The 19,410-nt window shown below is 39.0% G+C and overlaps 2 protein-coding genes across 2 annotated transcripts; both read right to left on the minus strand.

Moving 5' to 3' along the window:
• Positions 1–2,175: 2,175 nt before the first annotated feature.
• Positions 2,176–8,784, minus strand: LOC134741454 (splicing factor YJU2). Its single transcript, XM_063674235.1, has 5 exons — positions 8,595–8,784; positions 8,283–8,495; positions 7,114–7,288; positions 3,723–3,900; positions 2,176–2,664 (listed from the first exon to the last, which is right to left on the minus strand). The coding sequence occupies exons 1-5, from the start codon at positions 8,616–8,618 to the stop codon at positions 2,271–2,273; spliced, it is 984 nt and encodes a 327-aa protein (XP_063530305.1). The 5' UTR covers positions 8,619–8,784; the 3' UTR covers positions 2,176–2,270.
• A 4,232-nt stretch (positions 8,785–13,016) lies between these two features.
• On the minus strand, positions 13,017–15,766 carry LOC134741775 (lipoprotein lipase-like). Its single transcript, XM_063674669.1, has 4 exons — positions 15,582–15,766; positions 14,996–15,402; positions 13,147–13,326; positions 13,017–13,024 (listed from the first exon to the last, which is right to left on the minus strand). The coding sequence occupies exons 1-4, from the start codon at positions 15,764–15,766 to the stop codon at positions 13,017–13,019; spliced, it is 780 nt and encodes a 259-aa protein (XP_063530739.1).
• Between the last annotated feature and the right edge of the window lie 3,644 nt (positions 15,767–19,410).

Genomic DNA, 19,410 nt, shown 5'->3' on the forward strand with positions numbered 1-19,410 from the left:
GTAGGCAGAGACCACGGATTTCGACTTGCTATGATCCTAACATACCTCTTTCGCTAACTTCTCTTTCATAACATTCCTCATACTCGTTTGCCGGTTTAGGCCCTAAACTTTAGGGTGCCCTTGACCTGGCTTTTCTTAAGGATTTCCCCGATTTGGTCAGAGAAAGTCCGCCGAGGTCTACCCTAATCCAACGCCCGTTTCTACTTCTCCCTTATCTCTTCTCCGTCCTCTTTGTTAGCCTTCTTTCACTCATTCACTCGCCGCCGCCGCCTATTTCGCACCCGGCTCGCATGTCTGAGTCCAAACCATCTAAACAAAGCTTTCTCAATTTTTGTCACATTTTCGTTCAGTCCACACTTTTCCCTTATCACACTGTACCTAATTCTATCTTGTAATCTCACACCACACACGCTTCTCAACACTCTCATTTCCACTGCATTCACTTGGCTCTAATCCTCTTCGCCCATACCCAACTTTCGCTACCAACACAGGCAACCGTGCTTTTTGCGACACCTTCAGGCTACTCATAAAAGCGAGTGCTTTCACACGATTTCCAGCATTCACTCACCTTTCAATTTCCTTATCATTCTCCTCTCCTTTATCTTCCTAGTGAACAAGGTTCCCTGATACACAAACTTTCACTTAATTTAATTTTTAACGAGCAGAAACGTCTGCGAACGATGTTATTAAGCTTAGAATAAGTTTAAAAGTGGAAAAATTACTGTCTTGGGTGAGACTTGAACTCACGGCCTCTGGATCGATACTCCAGTGCTCTGCCATCTGAGCCACCGAGACCCCATCCATAGCCAGCGAATCTTTCCACCGGGTGCATTACAGTTGTTATAATTACTTTTCATATATTATAGTTTGGTATATCGTTACTTTGAATAACGTAATAAATGGCATACTACCGTAATACCTAATTAACGGTACACATAATGTAATTATTGGTATAATGGTCATAAGGCATATTTACACTTCGGCTAATATATATTGCCATAATTATTACATACTCTAAAGCATATTATTTGTTTGTCTATAAAATGTGTGTTTTGTGTGTAAAATAGGGATTCGATTTAATTTTCAAAGCAGAAGCTAACGAGGGCGGAAAATCGATCCATCTAGGTTTTATCGTTAGTAAGATCCGCTTTTGTCTTTTCAAATAATAAAATCAATATTTATAACAAACATGAATTGGTGTGTGTTTGAAGTCCCCAATCCGCATTGTGCTAACGTGGCTGCCTATGTTGCCACGTGCAGTGGGTCATAAGTATATATACTCGTATATGATCGTGATGATGATACAATCATTGTTTACATGTCTAATTTCACGAATTTTCAAATAAATGCATGCAAAAAATAGCAGTATGATAGATTTTTTGCCGTTACTGTAGTAAGGAATGTAGCAATAGCGGAAAATCTCCCCATCCCTTAACAGCAATCTTTAAATTATTTTAGATATGTTTAACTGTAACTGGTTCAAAGCCACCACAAAGGCTGAGCCATACTTATGCACTTACATAGGTACCTATGGTTTCGAAAGTAGGAATGCCAAAGAATAATGTTAACTAAATTGTAAAAAGCGGCCGCCATCTTGATTTCATAATTTTTGGTCGAAAATTGATAAAACCCCTTAATTTGAATTTGGGGACAAAATTGGCCACCATCTTAATTATTTTCTGGTCTTAACTGTCTCTTGAAATTTGATATCTGAGCATTTGAGTGGCCTCACAAGTCACAATCTCATCATGAATCGTAATAAAATGGCTGCTACTTACTTGTGTCAGGTGTCATTAGACTCTTAACTTGCAAATACTAAAATGTTAACTTTATTTACTTCTCTTAGTATAGATTTAAAAAAAAATGTAATTCTGGAAGAGCGAGGTCTCCTGATACAGGTACTTCATACCTAATAGGAGGACTCGACCACTATGTATTTACCAACTAAGATTGAAATGAAATAAATTATTATCTTATCTTAAAAAAAAAAAAAAATCTCTTTTATTATTTAAAATGTGATATTGATATGTGATGGTTTATTCTATACAGAATAATGGGATAGGACATCAAATCTAACGGATACGAAACCAAACTACAGCAATTTTACTTAATTTATCTATTTACCATAATTACAACTTATGCCTCCACTACACGTACGCAGATGCGTCCGCGGACGTCATCTCCGGATGCATCCGCGGACGTGTAGAGGGAGTACAGATGTCCAGTATGTCCATGCCCATTTTTTACAGTGTGTTATAATAAAACGGAACTCACTGCGAATCACTGTCACTGCCGGAGTAGCTTGCCAGAAGAGTAAGCCCTGATGCAGGTGGGGTTGTATTCTCACTAGCCTTCGAAGCTACAGCCGCGTCACTTGCTTTAAGAGCCACAGTTGTATGATTTGCACTATCACTATTGCTCTTAGTTCCTTCCGAGCTCATCGTCTTTGGCGCCACATCTTTTTTACTCTTTACAAGATTCGCCAAAGCCGGTTTTTTATTCAGCACTCCGATACTGCGGTTCCATGACTCATTTTTCTTGGCAACGGGTTTGGCTGGAATGGTCTCTATTCGAGATGTTTTAACTGGTGGTTCTTCCGAATCCTCTAATTCTTCGATTATTTCTTCAGCCACTACTTTCGATGGTCCGCCAAACTTGATGGATCTGAAAACATTGAGCAACGATTTAGGATATTGTATCTTATAGAGCAATAAGGTTTTATTTGGAAAAGCAGTTTTGTATGTATACTGACGCTGGTGCCAGAGGACCCTCAGACAAGTGTCGTACTTCATGGATTTGGGCAGGGCTTGCCTGTTCCCGGAAAGTTACAGACATGCGAGCCATAATAGTTCGAGTTGTTTCCTATAAATAAATCTTGTTTGCGGTTTTTTATAGGACTTCCAATTCCAAGAAACTCATTGGTAAGATGACGAGCCAGGGTTAGAACCCACGATCTCCGGTAAGGAAGATGAACACTTTACCCGACCGCTAGGCGATGAGCATTAGCAACATGTCGCGCGTGAGTTAAACCGTAAAATTAGCTTAACGTTAGTATGATTCACGACAGTTTAAATTCGAGCATTAGACTATTATAATAGTTATTTACGATACAAGTGCGGAAAGTAGGTTACCTATACGCACGTGTATCGTACAACGTTTTACAGTACAATCGGGGACATTCCCGGTGAACCACTTCAGATTTTTTTTACCTTAATCCTTACGAGCGAGCTAAACTCCGCCTCCCATAGAGATAACCAATTACGATGCATTTAGGATTCTTTATGTTAATAAAGAAAAAGGGTAAAAACAGGTAATGAGACAAACAAAAGGTAGTAAGGACAGTTTATTAGTTGTTGTTGTTTAGGCTAAGCTTCACCTCCCCATAAAGATAACCATTTAGGATGCATTTTGGATTTCTTATCTTAGTTTGCAAATGCCGACCGTCACAAAGCCAATGACGGCAATAAACTTTACCTGAGATAACCTTTTCTGTTCAACACCCACAGTTTTAAGTGCCATGCTATTGATCATCAGTCATCACTTTTATTATGATATCGCATGACCGTATGCAAGACGTTTAAACGATTTTTGCCCTTAAGGTGGTTCACCGGGAATGTCCCCGATTGTACATATAGCCCTTGAAATTTTCGACATAGGCACGGAAAGTGCTTATTCGGAAAGTATCATCATGTGTACTGTAAAGAACAGTTTATGAGACTGACTTGATGAAGTCGTCGTCCTCCTTCTCCTCTCGGGCGCGGCGCGCGTCGGCGCTCTCGGGCGCGTACTGCTGCAGCATTCCCTCGTAGTCCACGGCCTGCTGGCGCCGGTTCAGCTCCTTCAGCTCCTCCAGACCCTCCAGCCGCTCGATCTCCTGCCGCGACTGCTCCGTTCTGTATTCTGTAATCAATCCATTCATACACAATCTCTATTTTGACAGGAGGTTTTATTGCACTGCGTGGCTGCGGTGCTGCTGTGTCCTGAAACCAGCGCTCACTCGCTGTGGTATTTATTACCAAAGCATGCTGATTGGTGTCCGCTTGTAGCCACTATGGCAGCGCCAGTAATGGGGTTGGCGGTCTAAATAATTAGCAGATGGCGCCAGCATAGCTTGCCCTGTCAGTCCCTAGAATTGTGTCAAATTTTTGTTTTTTTAATGCCCTGGATGCCAGCCCTTTAAGCCAAATCTCATAGAAAAAGGGGCAAGCTATGATGGCGCCATCTCTGCAAACCTTTGACAGTTGCCAACCCCATTCTTTTATACTTAGTTACTCTCATTGTCTTTTGTTACTAATAGTTACTCTCATTTTCTTTTGTGTTTAGTGAGTAAGCTCTTTTTAGGGTTCCGTAGTCAACTAGGAACCCTGATAGTTTCGCTATGTCCGTCCGTCCGTCTGTCTGTCCGAGGCTTTGCTCCGTGATCGTTATAGAAAGCTAAAATTTGGCATGGATATATAAATCAACCAATCTGAAAAAGGTGTAAAATAAAATCTACATTGAATAAGGGTCTCCAACAACCATTTTTTGATTAAGTGATTATTTTCAGAAATAATCGCTCCAAAAGAAAAAAAAAGATTCCTTCCCCCTCTACTTTTGAACCATGGGTCCAAAAAATATGAAAAAAAAATCGTAAAATAAAAGCTTAATAAATACTTTCAATGAAAACTATAGCGAATATAATCGGTCCACCCGTTTTTAGGGTTCCGTACCCAAAGGGTAAAAACGGGACCTACTAAGACTCCGCTGTCCGTCTGTCTGTCACCAGGCTGTATCTCATGAACCGTGATAGAGTTATTGCAAAAACAGTTTTCTCATCTTAGTAAAAAGACGTACAAAGCGCTGCGAAAGTATACACTCCCTTTTGCTTGTGTGCACACATGATATTTACTAATAGCCCCCGTTTAGCCTATTCTGACAGAATGATAACTACGGAACCCTACCCTGAGCATGGCCCGACATGTTCTTGGCCAATTTTTTGTAACTGAAGTGGCGCTGTATGTAGAAGGTTTTTACAATAAATATGTCTTGCTCTTTCTTTCTTTCTCTTCGCCAGTTAAGGTGGTTCTAACTGGAGTTTAGCTAATGAAAGATGAACCTGCAAAAACGCGGCAATTTCAAAAAATATGTTCCAGGCATCTCTTTGATTACAAGGATTGCATTTTGATACTTTTTATGATTTCTAGAATACAGAAATTATAAAAAGTATAAAAAATATGCAATCCTTGTAATCAAAGAGATGCTTGCTACATAATTTTTGAAATTGCCGCGTTTTTGCAGGTACAACTTTCGTTAGCCAAACTCTAGCATAAAACACCACATACCTAAGTAACATGTCAGTCATTAATCGAATTTAAAAAACAAGTGTCTAAACCGTAAAATTATTTAATGTCAGTCATTAGTTATTTAAGTCAGGTTGATATGCTTTTTATATTTGTTTAAAATATTGAGTGCATGTTGCGATCAAATGTGACAGTTGTAAAATGTTTAGTGTAAGTGTAAGTATTAAGTATCATCTCAGCCAATGTAATTTCTCCACAGTTTGCCAAACCTTATTTCTTCAACTGCACTTTTTGACAGGCATATAAGATTGCAAGGACAACATATCCTATCCCTTCTAATATTATTATTATAAATGCGAAAGTAACTCGTCTGTCTGTCCTCTTCACTTTTAAACTGCTGAACCAATTAAAATTAAATGTATCATGGAGATAGTTTGAGTCCCGAGGAAAGACAGAATAGTTTATGTCACGGAAATCATTATTCTACACAAATAAAGTTGCTGGCAGCAGCTAGTAGGGTGATTGCTATAGTTATTGGCCCCTCCATAGTAATTGGCCACTCTTAACAAGGCAGAAAAAAAAACCGGCCAAGTGCGAGTCGGACTCGCGCACGAAGGGTACCGCTCCATAGCATTATGCAAAAAACGGCAAAAAAAACATATTTGTTGTATGGGAGCCCCACTTAAATAATTATTTTATTCTGTTTTTAGTCTCTCTCTCTCTCTTTAGCCTTTTTCTACCCTTTGGGTGTAGGCCTCCTTCATTTTGCGCCATTCGTTGCGGTTCTGTGCGACTTGGAGCCACTGTTTCCCCGCAGTCTTCTTGATGTCGTCGTCCCAACGCATCTGGGGTCTCTGTTCTTAGTATTTGTTAATATTGTCTTCGTTTACCGCGATAGTTACTCATGAAATAAAACTTCTTTTTCAGTCGGTCCCTCAATACTGAGGATCGTGACATCATGTCCTTCTGCTGAAAACCAGGTTCCTCCATAGGGTTCTGTTCCTCGCCAAGCGCATGGCCTCGTGCAGTTTTAGTTATATAGGTGCCGTAATTTGAGCACACCATCTAGTGGGAGGAGGGCCCTGAGGTCTCGTGCCTTCAACTTTGCCCGTCATTATTACTCTTTCCAGGCTATCCGGAGAACGACGTGAGAGGTGTCCGAAGTAAGTAAGCATTTGGTCCTAGCATATCGTTGACAGCCGGCGTTTTATGCGCAACTCTTCCAGTATGGACTGATTGGTACGCATTGCCGTCCACGGTATTCGTAAAAGCCGGCGCCAACACCACATCTCAAACGCGTTGATACGCTTGGTCAAATTGGCTTGGATGGTCCATGTCTCCATACCATACAGAAAAATTGGGTAAACGAGAGAACGCACAAGTCTAATCTTCGTCTGTCTTAATATACTACGATCCTTCCAAATGGCGCGGCTAGAAATAAAACTATGAAAACGGATTTTATCGCGTATATTGAATTTATAATACATACATCCCGACGTTTCAAACCCTTTACAGCCACCCGTCACCCGTTGACCACAAACGCTGTAAAGGGTTCATAGTTTTATTTCTTTAGTATTTGTTGTTATAGCGGTAAACAGAAATACATCATCTGTGAAAACTTCAACTGTCTAGCTATCACGGTTCATGTGATACAGCCTGGTGACAGACAGACAGATGGACAGTGGAGTCTTAGTAATGGGGTCCCGTTTTAACCCTTTGTGTACAGAACCCTAACAAGGCAATAGAAGCATGAACTCGAATGAATAAGACAATAAGCCTTGTTAAGAGTGGCCAATTACTATGGAGGGGCCAATAAGTATAGCAATCACCCTACCTAATAATTTCATAGGATTATTGGCCTCTTCTTCTTTTTGTTCATCCTCTTCCCTCTTGGCCTGCTCTTCAGCAAGTTTCAGTGCCATGAAGTTCCTTGTTGCTCCCGCCTCAATCTCATAGTCCGTGTTCTTTGGGTCTGTCTTGAATGATATCTCTTGTAGGCATCTGGTACACTGGAATTTATTAAGTTCACATTGTCAGTTGACTAATTGAAATAAAAAAGTCTCTAGCACATCTGTATCTGTTCTTATTTTAAATTATCTAAATAAGTATCGAAAACTTGTAGGTAATATGAATTTTTCTGTTTTTTGTCTTAATATGGCTAGCATTGGCTGCCATGTCACTGTATTCCTGACATCACACAAGCTAACCTATAACAAAAAATGAAGGGAAACAAAAAGAGACAATGTCATTTGTCTGACCAAAACAGAGGGCCTACTGAGCACATTGAAAATCACTATTTGTTATACTTTAGAACTGTAAAATATGTCAGTTTCCTCCTCTGAAGCTCCATTTCCATCTAAATGCTAGCTTCAGAGGGGGAAACTTTGATCAAGAACAAGCACGCGATTTTCATTACATTGCAGTATTTGGTTGTTCAAATGAATTCATCGTACTCTGTAGTTAACAATGAATAGAATATTGCATGCAAGTTCTTGCGTGGTGTAAATGAGGCTTAATAGTAAGTCGTACTACATATTTGTAATTACATAGAATTTCGACATAACATAACTATTATTAACTTTGTGGGACTCAAACCAACATTTGGAATTTAGATATTGGAAGTTTCTTTATTTCTATAAGAATTCAATCTCGAATTTAATTGGTACTGTACAAGTATGCAAGAACTTAAGAGGATAAATATATTTTTTGTTTAGTAAAACCTTTCTAGATTGATATGGCTTAAAACAGATAAAAAAAGGCTCTGCTTTTACTTGCAAATTGTTGTGCAAATGAGCTTTTCTAGAAATAATAGTTTTTCTAGTGTTCCTTGACTTTGTCAGAAAATACAAATCCAATCATGCTTGTTGAGTTTTACCAGTTTACAATACTATTAAGTTCGTCAAATGTAGAAAATTATTGTTTTTGCATTCAATACTAAATACTGCTAATAACTAAAATGCTACTTGATTTAAGAAATGATGTAGATATGAATAATTTACTAACTTTAATATAAAACCTGTAAATTCTAATTCCTAAATAGTCTTCATTTTCAACATCTTCTTTCCGAGCGTTGAATTTTTTGCCCTTGTAGATATACTCGCCGCAAGTAGCACATCGCATATTGAAGGGAGCCATCAACCGCACCGTATACTGGCGGTTCTTCGCCAGCTTCATGCGGGGAATCTTCGACGGATCAAAATCCGGAGGATAGTATTTCTGAAATCAACATCACAAGGTGTAAGAGCGAGCCATGTAAGTAAAACAGAATATATAACATTTTTCTATTGAAGTACAATAGTAAAAATCTTTACTTACGTTTAATACTTTTCTTTCAGACATCTTGCTACTGTTTTGAGAGAAATAAGATTAATTTAGGGCGGAATTATTCATACACGCCGTATTATTATCGTTTTGTTTGACTTGACGTAGAGTACGTACTACGTGGTACTACGAATAAAATAGACGCTATATTATATTATGGAAGTCTCCATGCGCTATATACTAATACTACTCTTTGAATAGACGAGCTGACATTGACGTTTTTTTTTTTTTTTTTTTATCCTATCTGGCTTTTACTCCCCGCAATTTTGCACGGGGTGAATTTGCCAATGTCGGTTTTTGACTTTCACACGTGAGGAGAATGTTCGGTATTGACGTTTATTGTAATTGTCATTAGGGTTTGACACATGTTTGACATTTAGATTTTTGTTTTAAACATAGACCTAGCATTACATAGATCAGCTATACGCGTGCGCCCGTGAGGGACAAAACATACGAAATGCGACAATATGATTGGTCGAGAAAATTTGTAGCCCACCATAAACCATACTAAATTTACGGTGGGGAATTAAAAAAAATGTGAGACTGTGACACTGACAAGGACAAACAATAACAGCGCTTTCTCTGCTAATCTTACTGAAAGATACATAAGACTATCCCGTTCGGTCATTTCCCCCCGCCCCTCATGACCGATCCAGTTATACTAGATTTATGGTTTTAAATAATTTAGAGCATTTCATGAATCTAGAGCCCCTCCACACACGTGCGCGAATCGCGGCGCGAAGCCGCGAACAAGAGTGTGGAGTCTAGTTAGTTATTAATTAGATTGACTCCACACGCGTTCGCGGCTTCACCCCGCGTCATGAATCTAGTATAACTGGATCGGTCATGAGGAGTGGGGGAAAATGACCGAACGGGATAGTCTTATGTATCTTTCAGTAGGACTAGCAGAGAAAGCGCTGTTATTGTTTGTCCTTGTCATAGTTTCACTTTTCCACCGCTGCCACAATCGAGGTTGTGGCAAACAAATAAGTACGTGACATGTCATGTTTGTTCGTTGCTTGTTTAATTATCGTTGTTTTGTATGAAATTGTGCTTTCTCTTATGAAATATAGTGATGGTTAGCGTTTTGAATGCTTGAACTTTGATAAAATACTGGTGAATTGTTCTGTAATCGGCTGTAATAGCCGCTCTGAGCAAAAATATGAGATCATAACCTTTCACACGTAAGTACGGTATTTTACACCTTCCTCTTAACGCAATATGTGAGAATAACATCGTAAAATTACGTTACACTCAAAGCAATGTAGAATCAAACGATTTCAATAAAAATATCACAATTATTTACGCAAATTAACAAAACATTATTTGTAAAATTATCCGCCCAAATTACGTAGGTAGGTAGGAGTCTGAGGTCAGCCATTTTTAAACTTCTTCTTAATTTAGCTGCATAACAATCATGTTAGGGATACCAGATGAAAATATCATAATTTTATGGGTAATTTTGACCTCGAAGTTTTTTCGTACTTCTAATTCCAAAAAATAAATAAACAAATGTTGCGAAGATTAAATGTGGTGTACATTAATTGGTGTGATTGCGATTTGTGATTTCTTTAAATTAAAACCCATAATACATTTTATTTTACGTTTTATTTACTAAACATGTTTAGTTTTGTACCACCTGGTATTTTTACCAATATGGTATCCCCACGTTTATGACGTCATCTATGTCTATCCCTTACGGGCGCACGCGTATAGCTGGTCTATGTAATGCTAGGTCTATGCCCCGCGTAGTCTGGAGCGAGCTTTGTATTAGTATGGATTTGGCATGAGTGGTGGAGGGAACTGACAGAACGGGATAGTCTTATGTATCTTTTAGTAGGAGTAGCAGAGAAAGCGCTATTATTGTTTGTCCTTGTCACAGTCTCAACATTTTTTTTATTCCTCACCGCAAATTTAGTATGATTTATGGTGGCCAACAAATAACTCGACAATCATTTTGTCGCAAGTATAAAACGTTTAAAATTTTCTGTAATTTAGGTACCTCAAATTTTTTAATAGTTTTAATATAATTTTATTTATATGAATCGTCAAGTGTCCTACGTGATAAGAGCCCTCCACACTCATGCGCGAATCACGGCGCGAAGCCGCGAACCAGAGTGTGGAGTCTAGTGCGCTATTCAGCGAAATCGACTCCACACTCGCGTTCGCGGCTTCGCGCCGTGATTCGCGCATGTATGTGGAGGGCCCTATACGAAACGTTAAAAATAGGCATAGTCGTCGGATGTTTAAAGGCGTAACACACCGTCGCGCAATGACCTTGGTGCGGTGCGATGGTGTGTTACGACCTTAACTTCAACCAGGAAAAAAAATAATAAGGTTTTTTTTGTATGGACTTGAGAGCGGTGTTGTAATAGACATAGTACATACAAGTAGTTATAGATGCGCCACCGAGCGACCGGGGATAAGAGAAAGAATATTCATATAAAATTTGGGCAGCATAGGATTTTTTCTCTTTCACTTATAAATTTCGGTATTTAGCCATCGCCTCCTAAGTCCTACCTATATGATGCCACCCAGTAGGTGATAAGCAGTCATCGTCGCCCATGGACGTAAGCAACATCACAGGAGCCACTTAAGCATTGCCGACCCTTGAGAACCCTAAATACCCGCTTCTTGAAGAATCCCATGTCGTAGCACAAAGGAAATACCTCAGGAGGCAACTTATTCCACATTCTGCACGTTCTGGGAAGAAACGAGCGGGATGCCCGCTTATTCATGGCTATTTCCTCTTATAGGAATCGCAATAAGACTATCTTTCTCTATCAGAGTGTCAGGCCCTTGGGTGTTGCCCATAGCCAATGATATCAGGTTTTATCAGAAACCTAGTAATAAGGGTGGCCAAAAAATATGTGCATTCCCGTTGCCAGGGAGATTTTGGGATTATACTGAGCAACTTTCACTATGGGATTAATCGCGAAATCGCGAAAAAAAATTTGGCTGTTTCATACATTTTGGCTGGTCCATTTTCTATGGGAGGGTAAAAATTTTTTTCGCGATTTCGTGGTTGGTCCCATAGTAAAAGTTGCTCAGTATAATCCCAAAACCTCCCTGGCAACGGGAATCCACATATTTTTTGGCCACCCTGTATAGTTTGTCAAAAGGGCTATCTCATTTCAAACATAGACAGAGAGAATCATACTATCTTTGTCTTACACTAGTACTAGCACCCAAAAGAAAAGGATGAGTATAGTTTTTTTTTGTTCTTATTTACTGACAATTTGGTTTGATCAACTATAGTCGTGCCGTTCGCATGCACCCGTGAGGGACAAAACATACGCAATGCGACGATCGCAAAAACACGATTTAACCTTTTCGACGCCGTGTCAAACACAAAAGCATCCAGACCCGACTGAGCGTGGTAACCAATGTCATAACAGGTCATGGACTATTTAACAAACATCTTTTTATAACAGGTGTCACAGACAGTCCCCTATGCAGAGGATGCATGGAGACAGAAGAAACAGCCTCTCACGTGGTGCTGGAGTGCAGCGGAGTGGCCCCATACAGGGCAAAACATCTCGGATCCCCGAGAGACCTCCCCGAGGTCCTACTCAACATCAAAGGTTTGATAGAGTTTCCTCGAGGAGCTGGGCTGGCAGGACTAGCCCACCCCCATGTCACGCAATATAGGCGCCAGTCGTCGAGTTGCGGAAAATCGCCCGAACTACAATACAATACAATCCAGACGCCACGTCACCGAAAAGTGTCAAAACTGAAATTGAACTTTATGCATATGCATGTAGGTCTATGTTGCTCTGTGGTCTATGACTGATTAATCGGTCTTTGGCGTTGAACTTACGGTGCGCATATATCGGTCATTGCCAATGACCAATGACTCATTGGCGTCCAAAAGGTTAAAGCGAAGTACTATGCTTAGGGTACATTATCAGATTCTGTCAAATTACCCAGTCAAATCACTTGGATTTGGTTTCGACTGACTTGAACTATAAAATTATAGCTATAGCTAAGTTAAAAAAATTAAATCGCATGATTTTATTGAACTCACATATCTTTCATTTGTTTGGGACTCCAAATTTCCAAATTGGCATTCGTAGCAACAACTAACGTTGCTTTCTTGTTGCAAATGTTGCACAAATTACTACTTATTAACACAATTTAATAGTAGGTATCAATTTTTAATACGATCACTAACACGACATGATTTCTAATTAAAATGTTTATTTGTCTTTGATAAAATTTCTAGCGTAGGGTTCCTTTGCATTTGTTCTCAAGTAATACTGCCCCCTTGCATTCCGATCGACATTCTCTCCCATGTACGTTTGCAGTTTACATTCGGTATTACTTAGATAATCCATCCAATTTTCGCTCCGGCAAGCAGGAAAACCAGTAGGATTACCAATAGATTCGGCAAAATAAATGTGAGATCTCGCATGGCTACATGCCTCTGAAAATATTAAAATATTATAGTTAAAACGTGACATTGAATCTAAAATAAAATGGTATTTTTGATAGAAATTATTATATACCAATAAAATGTTACCTAGGAGAAAAAAAATGCTCTCACAACCGGGTTGAGGTGGTGTGCCGCTATTAGGGTAATAATCTACATTGCCGATAGGATTTTGGACGCCGAGAACACCGCTGCACGAGTGGATCACATCCACAAATTCTGCGTCCGATGCGTCCAGGGATAACGCTTTTGGCTTCTTCGGGAACTCAAACAAAGGTCGTGCCGGGTCAAGGCCTGAAATACCCAAAATAGATAATTACCTATGGGTATATGATGTCTCCACAATGCGGGACACCGCTATATACGTGCATAGCCCTATCTTGCACACTCACTGATGTGGCAAAGCAAGTAGGTACAACTGAGTCCGGTTATAGGTAATGACGCCCAAGGGACCGCTGATATTACGTCGTAATAACCGGACGTCGTACTAAACGAACTCTCAATTTTAATATTTTTTTAATCAAAATAATTACATCATTTTGTTTTTATTAATACTTACGCGACCATAAAAAAAATACAATTAAAATATCTATTTTTACGTAATTATTACGAGTTTTTGTCTTAAAACTTGTGTTTGGAAGAAGCCACTTTTGTACGCGTACTCACTCATCATCCGTAAATTACTCGAATCCCGTAAAATAAAAAGTCATAGGTAACTCTTGGGGATCTAATAAAGATGACAATCGTACATCGGCAATCAAAGAATAAATAAGTTTTTTGCCAAAATTTTCCATTTTAATACAAGCCTTTATAGTTGGCTATGTACTTTTGTTTCAACAGGCAACTTATACTCATTGAGACAATTCTAACAAAACCAAACGCAATTAGGTTGCGTTGTTTTATCACACAGTTCCTATGGCCACCTCCTGTGTCCATCATTAGAAGTGGGCGACAGTCCAAAATATTGCATTGTCACCCAGCTTATACAGTTATGTGACAATTAATTTTATTATGTATGTGAAGTTTAAGCTCAATTAAATAATGGGAAGTGGGTTTTATTTAGCTTGCAAGATTACGAAACGTCTCATCTTGCTGCAAAGGGGGGAGAGGAGTTGGGTGCGCGGGACGGAGTAAGCTTCTTACCAACAATTTATTTGTAAAAACTACGTCGCTGTAACCGGACTTGACTAACGGATTTTGTGTAAATTTCCGTCGTTAAAAGCGGTCGGTCATTATAAGCAGAGTCGTAATAAACGGTTGTACTTTCATAGTAGCTCATACTAGAACCAAACATGTGAGCTATACTTACGTCGCTATAACCGGTTCGTTGTTATATGCGAAGTCGTACTAATCCGACTCTACTGTATTTTAAACTAAACAATAGTTATTTGTGCAACAAGAGAGGAAAGTTGGTTTTTCTTGCGAGTGTTAATTTTCGCTTTCTCGGGACTCAAAAACACGAGATGTAAAATAACTGCTCTCGTGCTGCACATATAATTTTTCACCTTAGTAGCGAGAACATATTAAAGGTTAAAATGTATTTCGAATTACACAGAATAATACGAATTTGTAATAGAAGTATGAAGTGCCAGTTCATGGCCTAAAGCTACTTTGTTTCGCTCCCTGGAGTGTGGAAAGTCGCACTTTCGTCACTCCCTGGAGTGAGGAAAGTCGCACTTTCCTCACTCCAGGGAGTGACGAAAGTAGGCTTGTTCGAGCTGCTAAGGTGAAAAAATAATTACCCAAATGAAATTTAGTTGTCTTCAAAAATCGAGGAGCATACAAAAAAACCTCCTTCGACATTTTCAAGTCAATTAAAAAGATAAAATACCTAACTACATAGTGGGAGACGTGCACCCTGAAGGTATATTAGGAGTATTAGGACGGAAGCCCTTTCTCCACCTGAATAAACTAAGGGATTTTGTTTGTAGACTTTGTAGTGATATATGTAAGTATATATTACCGGTGATTCTTGCTATCGTCACATTAGTTTTTGACGCAGCAATCCCCATAACGTGTGCTCCGAGGCTATGCCCGATCAAATGCAACCTCCCTCCAGACACATTGTAAAGATGGCAAAAAGCATCTAGAAACTGCCCAACATACGCCCCCACGTCCCCTATGTATTCCGCAACCAACGGATAAAGATAGTCCTTCGCCGTGTCGCTCCAGTCAATGCCTATAACAGCAACATCTTTATTTTTCAAGTAGGATTCTTTGATGCCCATGACAACGCTGTCTTCTGCCGAAGACTTCCAGCCGTGTGTTACCAATTTGACTGGTTTGTTGGACAATAGTTCTCGTATATTAGTGCCGTTGTCGTTGGGTGGTTCCGCTGACTGGTCTAAAATTATGTAGTCGGATAATTCTCTGAAAACAATAATACGATACAAGTTCTCATTATTTTGCAAGTTCAGAGGATGAGGCGATTAAAAGGGAATGGGATTAATAGCATCGAACGATAAAAAACGAATTTCATGAGCTTCTAAGTGTAGGCATGTAATAACCGTCATATCTACATAAGGAATGATAAGCCAGAAGATACTAACCTGGTGTATAATCTGTATTCTATCTCCTTGTTGTGTCTACTACGTAGCTGTATCGATGTAGGCATAGTCAAATTAACGAAGTAAGGTATACCAGTACCGTCCGGAAAGAAAATCCACTCCGTCCCGTAACCAGTGTAATCTTTAAAACCATGTTCGATTTCTTCGTAGAAGTTAACGTCGTTCATCCTTAGTTCTAGAAAAATAAATAAGTAGTTTTAATAACAAAACTTCCGTGAGACATAATTATTAAACATATTAATAACGGGTCACTCACGTATTTAAAGTCGAAAACGCTCGACATGTTTCACTCCGTACCGAGGAGCCTCATCAGGAGCTTGCGTCGACGGTGACGAGGGTAGTTTCTCGCCGCCCCTGCCGCCACCGGCGCTCGCGCCGAGGGCTGCGGCCCGCAGTCTGCGCCGGTCCGTCACTGTCGACGCAAGCTCCTGATGACGCTCCTCGGTACGGAGTGAAACATGTCGAGCGTTTTCGACTTAAAATACGTGAGTGACCCGTTATTAATATGTTTAATAAATAAGTACTAAATGTGTTTAATAAAAATTGATTAAAATTTAATACTTACATGTAACTAATTTAAAAATAATTTTTAAGAAAAAAAAACCGACTAATGGGGGATGCCGCTGAAAGTTCACTTATTGTTGATGGTGCACTCTTAGATTCCAGACAATGAAATGAAAAAGACAGCATCTTTTGTCTAATTATGTAGAAAAGGAGGTAAAACCACCCACTTTTCTAGTAGCATTTCGTTTTTGTAAGGGTCGCAGTTCTAACCTAACCTAACCTACTTTTCTTATAGCATTTCGTTTCTGTAAGGGTCACAGCTCTAACCTAACCTAACCTACTTTTCTGATAGCAGTTCTGTTCTGTGAGAATCGCAGTTCAAAACCCACCCACCCACCTAACCCACTTTTCTAGTAGCATTTCCGGGTCCGGGTCTGGGTCCGGATCCGAGTCCGGGTCCGTGTCCAGCTGTCCGGGTCCAAGTTTGGGTCAGAGTTCGGGACGGGTCCGGGTCCGAGTTATTCGTAAACGAGGAGCAGGCTGGTTCAACTGTCATCACTTTAATAAAATTTACTTACAGGTGTTTTTGTTTTAATTCGTTTCGAACAAAGAACCTCTGGCATACCTAAGTACTTACCTAAAAATAGCTTGTAGGCGGGAAGCCGGGTCACTAGTTAACCTTTTCGACGCCGTGTCAAACACAAAAGCTGTCACTCGGACGCCACGTCACCGAAGTGCCAAAACTAAAATTAAACTTTATGCACATGCACGTAGGTCTATGTTGCTCTGTGGTCTTTGACCGATTAATCCGTCTTTGGCGTTGGCGTCCAAAAGGTTAAAAGCTTGTGCCTATAAGTAATGATTTTATCTAATAGTAATAATATAAAACCGGCCAAGTGCGAGTCGGACTCGCGCACCGAGGGTTCCGTGATTTTTTAATATTTGTTGTTATAGCGGCAAAAGAAATACATCATCTGTGAAAATTTCAACTGTCTAGCTATCACGGTTCATGAGATACAGCCTGGTGATAGACAGACAGACGGACAGACGCACAGACGGACTGCGGATTTTTAGTAATAGAGTCCCGTTTTTACCCTTTGGGTACGGAACCCTAAAAACAAGTAATAATGCGGAATAATGGTCATAATGTCTTCATAGCTATTAACTTAGGGTATGTCTAGTGAAGATAACCGAACCTGTGTACGGCGTATTTGGAATTTAGGTCTATCTTACCTAAAAGGTACTTAATTTTAACTTATTACATAATTTTTAGGGTTCCGTACCCAAAGGGTAAAAACGGGACCCTATTACTAAGACTCCGCTGTTCGTCTGTCCGTCCGTCTGTCTGTCTGTCACCAGGCTGTATCTCATTAACCGTGATAGCTAGAGAGTTTAAATATTCACAGATGATGTATTTCTGTTGCCGCTATAACAACAAATACTAAAAAGTACGGAACCCTCGATACGCGAGTCCGACTCGCACTTGGCCGGTTTTTTTTTACAATCTTTCAACTGCTACAAGTACCTAATGTACCTATATTATGAAATATGTATTGACATAGATAAACTTTACCTTCATCAACGCGTTCTATGTTGTAGGCACCTGTTTTTCGCATTAAAACCAAAATGTTTACTGAAAATATTACTAAAGTTTCCATGTTTTAACTTGTACACGTACTCCTACGTTTCAGCAAGGCCACGCGTGTTCTCTCTATATAGAACTTAATTAGCGAACGTAAATAACAAATTCAAGTCATGCTTGACGAATTTAACACCATTTGAATTAATTGAGTATTGTCTTAGGTACGTATAATATCCCAGTTAATGTTAAATACAAGTATATATATATACCTAGGTGCGCATTTCAAGATGTGTTACGATGTGTGTAAAAGAAATTACAAGATTTGTCAAAGTACAGTACAGACATCAGACAAAGTACGTATAATAGTTATTTGTTTCAAAAGTGGGGAAAAAGTTGTTGATTATATTGATATCCGAGCAAGCGATAGACTCCAAAATTGAACCACGAGCGTAGCGAGTGAAACACAAAATTTACTGACACCAACGCGAGGAAAATACTAACTGAAAAACATTGCAAATCAAATTCAAATGAACGTAATTAAATATTTATCATTCAAAATCATCCCTTAAAAGTAATTTATATTATATCATCCAACATGAGCAAACAACTCAAAATTTGCATCAGGTTACTTTGCCAAACATGTGGATAAAATGCAACTTTCTCATCGGTTTTTAAAGTACTAAGAAAGCCTTTTAGCTGATGGTGTGGTGAAATAGTTATTTGTTTCGCAAGGGGGCAAAGTTGTTGTTTAACGCTAACATTAATACCCGAGCAAGCGAAAGATTTCAAAATTGAACCTCGAGCGTAGCGAGTGGTTTGAATTGTGGAACTTTGAGCGTTACGAGGGTTTCAAAGCACGACGGTTAAACAAATTTCGCCTCCGAGTGAAACACAAAATTGTTCAACACACCAACCCGAAGAAAATTTTCTGTAAGATATCAAACAAACAAAATTAAATCAAATCTAAATGAACGTCATTAAATAATTATCATTCAAAATCATCATATAAAGGTCAATTCTACGAGCCAAACAACTCAAAATTCCTTACTTTGCCCCACATGTGGATAAAATGCAACTTTCTCATCAGTTTTTGAACAATCAAGAGAGCCTTTACCAGCTGGTGTGGTGAAATAGTTATTTAACTTTAATATAATTATACTTTATTTAACAAAACTTTTCACCTCACTATAGCGAGGAAAGTGCAACATCCACAGGCGTTATATAGATCATCTTCATCACCAGTGATTCCAGAATCACAAATTTTTTTACGATATTATAACAAAAAACTGGAAATTCTGTATTTTTACGTGAGAAGTTTTAAGTAAAAAATTTGTTGACAATGTTGGCATTTCTGACGTATGAAATGTCAATGATGCATTTTGAAATTGCATCGACTCAACTTGTGCGTTCAGAATTATATTTAACATCATTATTAAAAAACAAACGTTTATTATGGAATTTTAAGGTTTATGACTTAAAATCATTAAATAAAGCTAAATTTGGTATTTTTTATTAGATTCTCAAACCATTTGTTTAATGATAATTAATATCAAACGAATCGTTACTATGAGCGTTTTACGTTTTGTTATCTGTCAAGCTACTTAAACACGCTCCATCCAAGGTCAAATTACTTTCCCCACTAGTGGATAAAATGCGTTTTTCCCCGCTTGTTTTAAAGGATAAAAAACAACTTTCCGAGCTAGTGAGGTATTAAAAGTATTTATT

Source organism: Cydia strobilella, chromosome 5 (genome assembly GCF_947568885.1).
Source record: "Cydia strobilella chromosome 5, ilCydStro3.1, whole genome shotgun sequence".
Lineage (NCBI taxonomy): Eukaryota > Metazoa > Arthropoda > Insecta > Lepidoptera > Tortricidae > Cydia > Cydia strobilella.

What these genes read in the sequence shown, in the direction of transcription:
- LOC134741775 (XM_063674669.1), bottom strand. Translation starts at nt 15,766, where the DNA reads ATGAACGACGTTAACTTCTACGAAGAAATCGAACATGGTTTTAAAGAT. An exon ending in GAATACAGATTATACACCAG is followed by an intron (nt 15,403 to 15,581) that starts GTTAGTATCTTC and finishes TATTGTTTTCAG; the next exon opens with AGAATTATCCGACTACATAA. An exon ending in GACGATAGCAAGAATCACCG is followed by an intron (nt 13,327 to 14,995) that starts GTAATATATACT and finishes TGGGTATTTCAG; the next exon opens with GCCTTGACCCGGCACGACCT.
- LOC134741454 (XM_063674235.1), bottom strand. Translation starts at nt 8,618, where the DNA reads ATGTCTGAAAGAAAAGTATTAAAC. An exon ending in CTGAAAGAAAAGTATTAAAC is followed by an intron (nt 8,496 to 8,594) that starts GTAAGTAAAGAT and finishes TGTTGATTTCAG; the next exon opens with AAATACTATCCTCCGGATTT. An exon ending in GAGGACGACGACTTCATCAA is followed by an intron (nt 2,665 to 3,722) that starts GTCAGTCTCATA and finishes CAATGTTTTCAG; the next exon opens with ATCCATCAAGTTTGGCGGAC.